This window comes from Petaurus breviceps, unplaced genomic scaffold (assembly GCF_028583685.1).
Source record: "Petaurus breviceps papuanus isolate PSGF00001 unplaced genomic scaffold, PetGlider_PUasm1.0 339, whole genome shotgun sequence".
In the NCBI taxonomy this organism is placed as follows: Eukaryota; Metazoa; Chordata; class Mammalia; order Diprotodontia; family Petauridae; genus Petaurus; species Petaurus breviceps.
Window position 1 is genome coordinate 262,197 of NW_027186112.1, and position 9,953 is coordinate 272,149.

At 46.0% G+C, this 9,953-nt stretch overlaps 1 protein-coding gene across 1 annotated transcript in view; it reads left to right on the forward strand.

Annotated features, from left to right (window-relative positions):
* Window positions 1–2,664: 2,664 nt before the first annotated feature.
* RHPN1 (rhophilin Rho GTPase binding protein 1) overlaps window positions 2,665–9,953 on the forward strand; it is a 57,015-nt gene continuing 49,726 nt past the window's right edge. The window contains exon 1 of the mRNA XM_069096900.1: window positions 2,665–2,944. Within this exon, the coding sequence (XP_068953001.1) occupies window positions 2,858–2,944 (87 nt within the window). The 5' untranslated portion in view covers window positions 2,665–2,857. The remainder of the gene's footprint in view (window positions 2,945–9,953) is intronic.

Genomic DNA, 9,953 nt, shown 5'->3' on the forward strand with positions numbered 1-9,953 from the left:
ATCAGGGCTTATATAGCCTTCTCCTGGCTCAGAGAATGTAACAACCTTATTGACTCACTGGCCAATCAAGAAGTATCTACTGAAAATCAAGCCTCCCTCCCCAGGCTTCAGGTGCATTTTAGCCTAGGGGCAGGGAAGATCTTCCCAATTTGCATTCCCATTACACACGGCCAGGTGTTTCTGGGTGGGTGCTAAGTGTCTGAGCCCAGGATTCTATCTCCAGGTCATCCAGACACTGGAGCCGGTGGTCTTACTCGCTGTGCTACCTGGCCGCCCCAACAGCTATCTTTAAAAAAATTTTTTTTTAGGGGTGGTTAGGTGGCGCAGTGAATAGAGCACCAGCCCTGGAGTCAATGTGCCCTCTAAAATGTAGTACCTAGAACTAAACACAATCTTCCACATGCGGCATGAGTAGGGCACAAGATAGAAACCAACCTTAGGGAAGACCTGCCACACTACCTTAAACTTACAATCTAGCTGGGGAGACAGCATACATACAGATAGGGTTGTAGAAGGGGATTCTTGCTTAGATTGGCCTGGATAGTCTCTGAGGGTCTTTCATAGTTTTGCCTTCAAGGAGTCTGCAATCTAATGGGGGAGACAATGAGCAAGCAATTATATACAAAGTGAGCTATATACAGAATGAATGGTTAATAATTAAAAGAGAGGAGGGAGGTTGGGGAAGGATTCCTCAAAAAGGTAGGATTTTAGTTGAGACTTTAAGGTCTGAGTTCTTTGAAATTGGGACCATCTCCTTAAGTAAATCCTTTTTTTGGGGGGGGCAATTGGGGTAAAGGTTACACAGCTAGTGTTAAGTGTCTGAGGCTGGATTTGAACTCAGGTCCTCCTGACTCCAGGGCCAGTGCTCTATTCACTGTGCCACCTAGCTGCCCCAATAATAAATATTTTAAAAGAAAAAATACAGGAAGAGGAAAAAATTGTTAAAACCAATCAATACATACAATGTTTCACAATATGGATCTCTCACTCCTGCAAAGGAGCAGGGTGCAAGTGTCTCCTCATATCTTGGGGGTCATACTTATTCTTTGTACTTCTGTAATATTAACTTTTGATTTTTGTGGTTGTTCTTTCCATTTACATTATTGTTGTCATTGTGCATATTCAATTAGATGCAGTTAAACATTTATTAAGCACCTACTATGTGACAGGCACTGTACTAAGTGCTGGGGGAACAATTTAATGGGAAAACAACACTCACAAGGAAGCTGGAAAGGGGGTGTAGGAGAAGTGCTACCAGTTTGTTGGGTTTTTTTAAAGTTTTTTTTTTTGAGTGGGGAAAGGGGAAGGCTCAGCTTACTTCACTCTGAATCAGTTCATGCTTTCCATGAACTTTTTCCCCCTGCCCTTCCATGCTTTTCTATTCATCATATTGGTAGTTTCAGCTCAATAATATTTCATTACATTCTTGTACCACAGTTTGCTTAGGCATTCCCCAAATCGATGGGTATCCATTGGTTTCCAGTTTTTTTGCTATCACAAAAAATGCTGCAGTAAATATTTTGGTATATATGGGGTCGTTTTTCTTATCAATGAGTTCCTTACAGTATATGCCTAATAGTGGAATTCCTGGGTCAAAAGCTCTGGATATTTTATTTACACCCTTCCAAACTGAAGAGTTCCTATTTCTATAGACCTTTAAGTTTTAGAAAGCACATTCTTCACAAGGACTCTGCTAGGGAGGCAGGGGCAGTATTATTACCCTAATTTTACTTAGAAGAACAGTGAAGCCTCTGGAGAAAGGACTTGCCCAGGGTCTCATAGCTTGTAAATCTCAGAGCTCAAACTTGCATGTAAGTCTTCAGTTATCAGGGGGAATGCTTCCTTAAGAAACCCAGCTAGGCAAAGTTATTAGGAAGGGCAGACTAAGAGGTGGTAGAAAGGGCACTAAGCCAGTCTTTTAGGTTTCAGGTCAGCCTCTGCCACTTAATTGCTGTAAGATGTTGGGAAAGCCCCCTCTCCCTTTCTGGTCCTCAGTTTCCTCCAATGTAAAATGAGGGTGCAGAGCTACAGAGATGATCTCAAAAGTTTCTTCCATCTGTAAAATTCTTTGGTCCCATCATAAGAGGCTACAAAGTAAGTTTGCAAGGGCTGGGGAATTGCATTAGTGACTTTTTTTCCAAAACTGCGTGGAGGAAGTTGTTGGAGAAAAGCGGAGCCACCAGACACAGTTGCAGTCAGACTTTGAGACTTCGTGAAAGGATAGACTGACTGCCAAGAAGGGAGATGAAGGGGGCAGAAGGGAGGGGAGAGGGGCCCGGGGCAGCGCAGGCGCAGGTCGTCTCTCGCTGCCCCCAGGCGGCCCCTCCCGGCTCTCGCTTTCCGGTCTCAGAGCGTTCTATTTCCCACCGTTGCCAAGGGTGACAGAATTCCCCCAAGACTCCACCGAGGAGGGAAGGGGCCGAGCGGACCCGCGAGACCGCTCCGCCCATGGAGACCGCCCCACCCCTCTCCCATTGGCCCGAGGCCACCTCCATCCCAGACACTCCCGCTGGCGATTGGGTGAGGTAAAATTTTGCCCGCCCTCCCGAGTTCTCCTTCCAGCAGTCACCTCCCAACCCTCCCGGGTACTCCGCCCCAGCCCCGCCCCCGCCCCCCTCTCCGTCTGGGGAGTCTAGTGGGAGTGGAGGGGTGGGAAGCAGGCGGGAGCCTCTGGAGGGGGCGGAGGGGGTTGAGGGGGAGGAGGAGGGACCGGACTGCCCTAACTGCCTGGCCCTGTGAGCTGCGGACCTGCCCCTGGGTTGTGCACTTGCTTGCACTTGGCCGCGTCCCCCAGGGGGTCGCTGCAGGTTGTCCTCCGAGGTATCGGGTCTTGGATGTCCTCTTGGCGTGGGCCGAGATGATCCTCGAGGAGAGCCCAGACAGCGAGGGAGGCGGCGACGATGGCTTCTTGCTTCAGCCCGTGGACGGGAGTAGCGTCCGAAAGGTGAGTGGGGCGTCCAGGGCTGGAGAGCCCTGCAGGTAACTCCTCCGGGGAAGCAAAATGCGGGTGCAGGGTTGCCCCTATCCACGCTAACCTCCAGCGGGGGGGGGGGGGGGCGGCCCATGACCTGGCCCATATGATACTGGAAGGGGGCGAGGGTCCCTAGCCTTACATCCCTTCCTCTCTCCTGCACACACAGAGGCTAGGGCGGGGAGGTTGGATTGGGGACACCGGAATGATAGGTATCATTAGCACCAGTGACAGGTCAGACGGGACCAACACCTGCTGCTTGGGACCTGTTGGCAGAGGTGAGGAGGTGGAGGAAGAGGGGGTAGAGCTGGCTGTCCCCTGAAGCCTGGGGACAGGCCTACTAGGGGCCCCTCCCTTCAGTCCCTTCTCTCCCCTCCCCCAACCCCCAGCCAATTGTTAAAATGCCTCCAACTCCCTTCCTCCCCCCCCCCCCCCCAACCAAATGCATCTTTCCCTTCTACTTCTATGATCATCTCTGAGAATCTCCAGATGGTGCTGGGACTACCAAGTCCCTAGCCCCAGGTCAAGGCTGGGAGGGTGTTACTGACTAGTTTTCAAAAAAAGCCTCCAAGTGTGTAGGGCATACTAGGAGACCAAGGAATCCCTTCTGGGGGAGCTGGACAGGATGCTAGAATACAGAATCTGACAGAAGGGACCTTAGAACTTAGAGGGGCAGAGCTGGAGGGAGCTTAGATGGATGGGGGGGAGGGCTCGGTGGGGTGGAAACAGCCATTTAGTCTATTGGTTAACAGATGAGAAAACTGAGGCCCAAAGGAGAGAAAGAAGTTGGCTATGGTCATACAGAGTCGGTTCTGAAGCTGAGATTGGAACCCAAGACTCCTGGCTCCCGTTAAGCCATGAGAACTTTTGTGGGAGCTCAGCACCTGTTACTATATTAGGATTAGCAATTTCTGTATTGCCTGGCACTTCTTTACCAAATATACTGCCTCTGGGAAATCTGGGGCTGCCCTACCCTGAAGTCATGACTTCTTCCTCCTTTCCTAGTAGACTTCCATTATGTGACCTTTCCCTTGGGATGCTTGGAACAACTTTGTTGTGGTGGTGGTAGTTGTCCTGAACTCTGATTTAAAGCTTTATTTTTTCTTGAACTTTTGAAAAGTTTCTTTCTCATTCCTCTGTCTGGCTTCTTATAACCAATCAATTACCATGTCTTGTTGATTCCACTTTCCCCAAATCTCTCACATCCCTCCTTTCCCCTCCCACTCTCTTAGAGGCTTTCATTGCCACCATTGTATGGATCATTGAGGTGGCTTTATCTCTCCTCTCTCCTCCCTCCAATCCATCCTTTGTACAATACAATTCCGTATGTATCGATCTGGTCATACTGCTAGTCTGCTCAGAAATCTTAAGTCACTTTCAACATAGTGGTAATCAAGATCCTGGATAATCTGGCAACACTTTAATTCCTAGCCTTATCTCTGATGACTCTCTTGCAAAGGACTCTGCTCCAGCCAAAATACTCTCTTCCCCTTAAATGTCAAACTCTCCCTGCCACATCTTTGTTCATGATGGTCCCCATTTAAAAAATCCTTTCCTATCCTTTCTTCCAGGAAGCTTTTTCCTGATTTTCCTTGGGGGTTATAATGACCTTCCCCTTCTAACCTCACCCAACAGGTTACGTGTGCCTCTCTAAGATACTTTTGTATCACGTTTATGTTTTTTCCCCTTACTGGACTGTGAGCTCCGTGAGGGTTGGAACCTGTCTTATCTAAATTTTCTGTCATTTCTATAGCAGTTTAAGACTCACAAAACATTTTCCTATCCTGGGAAGTAAATAGTTATATGTATTATCTCCATTTTATAGACAAGGAACCTGAAAGATGAAGTGCTTTGTGCGAATTCACACAGCTAGTCAGTCAATAAGCATTTATTATTATTAAGCACTGGGGATACAAAAAGAAGCAAATTATAGTGCCTGTCCTCAAGGAGTTTACAATCTAATGAGAGAGACAACACTAAGACAAAATGTGTGCAAACAGGTTACATATAGGATAAATAATTAACCTAAGAAAGGCACTAAAGTTAAGAGGGGTTGGGAAAGGCTTCCTGGAGAAGACAGTATTTTAGTTAGGACTTGAAGGAAGCCAGAGAAGCCAGGAGACTAGATGTGGGAGTCAGAATTAAGAATCACAGAATCTCATCGTTGCTTTTTCCCAAGACAGCCCTTCTTATGGAAGGTAGTGACCTTATGTATTGCCCTTTCCTGGCTAGAGAGTTTCTCTGATTGATCCTCTTATAATAATAATAGCAGTAGTAGTAGTAGTAGTAGCAGTAGTAGTAGTAATAACAGCAGAATATTTAAAACTGGGCTTTAAGTTTCCCTTACTTTAATTTTAAATTTCTTTCCCCCCAAAGCAATTTGTTACCTCAGTTGAAACGTCCCGGGTGGTTGTGGGGTTTAGTATTGTATCGTTTGTTTTCCTCTTTGAGAAAACTAGCTGTTTGTCCTTCAATCTGGATGAAACTCTCAATGTCTGAGAAGTTAACTTGCCTGGGGCCACAACTAGCAAATATCTAGCTTGAGATTCAAATCCACTTTTTGCCTGACTTCTAATTTCCCAACCTGGTGATACTGCCTCCTTCAAAGCCTAGCAGGGTGCTTTGTACACAGTAGGTGATTGATAAAATATTTGCTAAAATGAATGATCGATCAATGGACCTATTTATAAAGGTCTACTCAGTCCAGGTTCTCTATTAGGTGCTGGAGATTAAAAAATAAGCAATTCCTGTTCTAAGGATTTTGCATTCTGTTCTATTTGAGGGAAATGGCATGTACGTGTTTAAGTGTATAAAATATATACAAAGGAAGTACAGGTAAGTGTGTGTGTGTGTGTAATTTTTTTTTGTGAGGGAGGAGCCAATAGTACCTGGGTGGGTCTGGAGAGGACTGATGTAGAAGGCAGCACTTAAGCTTGAGCTGAGTTTTTGAAGGAGGCTAGGGATTCTGAGAGACAGAGCTGAGGATACAGAGCCTCCCAAGCATGGAGGGTTTGTATGAGAGGACTATAAGAAGGCCTGTTCAACTGGCTTTGTAGAGTGTGTAAAGGGGGAGTAATGAGTACACGATGAGTCTGGAAAGGTAGGTGAGAACTAGATGGGGAGTTATATATCACAGTATTCCTTCCATGAACATTGATTAAATGCTTACTGTATACATCCTAGTTTGGACCTAGGACATGCAGTTTCAAGTAGATGGATAGTAGCTGTTTGTCAGTCTGATTTTTAAGTTTTCGGGGCAGTTTTAAGCTTAAGGCCAAAGAAGAAATTGCATTTAGCATTTCCCAGTGGTCTTGATGTTTTAGGTCGGTCCCAGCCTCAAATTCATTGGAACAAGAGAGCCTTGACTCTGGAATCAGGGGAGCTGAGTTCTAGTCCCAGCTCTACCACTAATTTGCTGAATTAATGATCTTGATTTTCTCTTTTCACTCTGGGTCTTGATTTAGATGGACAAAAAAACACTTTCCATCACCACCCTATAAGATACATGAGTACATGTTTGTATCCTACTTTTACAGACAAGGATACTGAGGTTCAAATTGGAGAAGAGCCAGCCCTGGAACACAGGGTCTTCATATTCTAAGTCCAGATCACCCTTCTGGGTTCTGTGCCTTTTAAAATGGCTTTAAAGAGAAGAGAGAGCAGTGGAGCCACAGGCTGAGAGCTCTCAGAGTGTTCCCAGGAGACTCAATGGAGCCATCTCCAGTTTCCCCTCCCAGACTGGCTGGGGGCCCTGGGTATTGTTTCAGTCAGGGGCTGCTAACTTGGACCAGCCACCTGCAGCCCTGTTCTGAGGGGATCTTGTAACACAGGAAAGCTATTTTCCCCATCTCTAGTGACAGGGCATAAATCCTCTTCCCAAATGCCATACTTTGTTAACTTTCTTAGGATTCATTGAGTCATAGAATGTTGGCACTAGAAATTTGTCTCTTGGAGACACAGAAGCATAAGTTTCAGCGATTGGTCAAAGGATAGTGGGGGAATAACCACATATAACATTACCTCTAATTTCTATAGAATTTCACAGTTGGTACCACTTACCTTTCAGTAATCCAGTGAGACAGGTGATATGCCTGTGGTCATCCAGGTAGTGAATGTTGGAATTGGTATATGCATGAATCTATGTCCAGTGTCCTGCCTCTCAATGGGAAAGTACTAGATTCCAGCTGAATTTGGAGTACAGAGAATTGGATTTAAAGTCAGAGGACCTAGGTTCAAATCCTCTGCCTCTATCACTAACTACCTGTGTGAACCAGTCTTTTAAGCTCTCTGGGATACAGGTTCCTTATCTGTATGTTCAAGGGATTGGATGAGATGTCACTTCCAGCTCTAAATTTTGATCCCCTGGCATAAGGCTGAGGGCTGGGTGCTAAGGGCCAGGTAAGCAATGTAGGCAGTTGAATGTTGTAAAAAAAATTCAAAGGAGCCAGGTGATTGAAGATTTTCTTGGAGAGAAAAGACCTTAGCTGGGCCTCCATTTCACTTGTCATCTTCCTTTACTTTCTGATCTGCAAGGGCAGGCCTCTCACTTATAATTTTGAATTTTTTCCTTTCTTCCAGAATGGAATTGTCTTGAGTGTGGATAGGGACAGATGGTGCTGTTTGTTGTTCATCCATCCTTCTGGAAAGAGGATCAATGATATCAGGAGGGTGATGTCTTGACTTGAAAGTGAATTGCATTTAAATAAGGCAGAGTTGTGCCAAGTTGTCAGCCTTATTCTCTCCTCCGGAGTCATCGAAGTCCAGTGGCAAGACATTGGTCAGGATGACTGGCAATGGCCCTGGGAGGTGGGGAGTGGGGACAAATGGTGAATTGAAAGAGGAGGGGATGGAGGAGCTAGAATGCTACAGCTGAAACCTCTTTTCCACCCCCTGAATGAATAACCTCAGGGACAAAGCAGGGAGGCAGCAAAACAGAGGATAGAGTCCAGTAACAGTGTGTATCCATTTTAGTTGTATTGAAGGTGAGAAAGGAGAAATAAGACTAGGAAGATAGGTTGTCATATCCTGGAGGGATTTGGATACCAGTCTGAATGGTGTAGAATTTATCCTGTGGGCAATGGGGAGTCATGAGAGGATTATGAGCTGGGGAGGAGTGTTGTCAGAGCTGATATTTCATGACTGTTCCTTGGGTAGAGTGCTGGAGTGAATCAGTATAAATAAGGCATTAATTTAGTGCTTACTGTGTGCAAAGCACCATGCTCAGTGTTAGGGATATAAAGAGAAAAGCAAGACAATCCTTGCTCTCAAGGGGCTCACAGTCTAATGGGGGACACAACACCGGGAAGGTTTAAGCTACAGGTCAGATGGAAAAGTTAGGGTATGGGGAAAAGCAGATATTAAGGTCCCTTCTTTAATGCCATTTCCACTGATAAAATATCAGTTTCTGAAACATTTTATGGTGCCAGGGGCTTTGGCGACAAGAACTTTCTTTTCTGGATCTTTAGTAGCTGTGGCTGTAGCATCTATAGGAGTAATTGCTAGGCTGTCAGCAGCATCTCTAGTTGCTTCCCAGGACAATGGTTAAGGGCAGTGGGCAGGCTTTTGGGTTCAGGATCTTGGGCTGCCTCCATCACAATCTAGGGGGAGATGGTGGTCACAGTGGTGGTGGTTGGTGGTTTTTGGTGGTTTGACTTGACTGGCCCATGCTGCCTCCTGTCTCTCCCTCTGGCTGACTTTCTGCTGCAGTTAGACCACCTTGCCTGACCTGAGGGTGGCAGTTGGTGAGGATGGCCGATGCCATCTCAATACAGAAGTTGCTTTGGATGATGGTTGTGAAGGATGTGCTGGAAGCAGAAGTGGGAATTGGTGGTCCTGAACCTTTGCCTAGGGTTTTAACCTGTCTCTTCCCAGGCCCTGTTTCCTTGTCTGTAAAAAAGAAGGGTATGGTCTCAATGGTCTCTGAGGTCCCTTCTAGTGCTATACCTGTGATGAGCTTGTGACTTTGAAGTAGGCCAGCTTCCCCCTCAAACCCAGAACTCCTGCTTCCTGCCCTGGGGACCTGTTTCTTCTGCCACACCCCATTTTTCAGTCTTTAGTATTCTGAAGCTGAAAGTAAACTGAACTTCCAGAGTTTTGGGGTGTTTTTTTGCTTTTTGGAGGGTAGTTGGGATTAAATGACTTGCCCAAGGTCACACACCTAATTTTTGTGTGAAGTGTCTGAGACCAGATTTGAACTCAGGTCCTCCTGACTCCAGGCCAGTGCTTTATTCACTGCACCACCTAGCTGCCGCACTTCTAGGGTTTTTAATGAAAATATTAATAACTCTCATTTCAGTGACATTTTAAGCCTTGTAAGGTGCTTATCAATCCAGTGAGGTAGGTGGTGCTGGTATTACCCCCACTGGAAAGATGTAGAATCCAGATACCTGTATTGAAGAACTGGTTCTGCCCACTTACTGCCCACCTGAATGACCTGGAGCCTCAGTTTCTATCTCTGAGAAATGGAGATAAGGATATTTGCATGAATTAACTCTCAGGGACAGTTAAGAAGAAAGTGCATTAAAGCCTTTAAGGACTAATGAATTTTATCTCCCTCCTAGGTAGCTTGAGATATCCCTGGGGATTGGGCTCAGGTTTCTTTCCTTCTCTTCTATCTTCCCATCTTGCCTCCAAACCATGTTCCCAGAACTGAGGCACCTGGGGCTGGGTTGGGGTGGAGGCTGGGGGTGGGGAGGATCAGTTAAAAAAAAAAGACTTCTGAACTGAACAGCCGAGCAAATGGTTCCAAACTCTAGCTGCTTGACTGACTAAGTCAGTCGAGGTAAGGAGTGGCCCACAGAATGAAAGAGAGAACTCACCTCAGAGCAACATTTTCCATCACAGGAAAGACAGAATTCCTCTCCCTGCACAAATAACTGTGATATAAAATGGAAACAAATGCCTGTGAGTGTGTGTGTGTGTGTGTGTGTGTGTGTGAGAGAGAGAGAGAGAGAGAGAGAGAGAGAGAGAGAGAGAGAGAGAG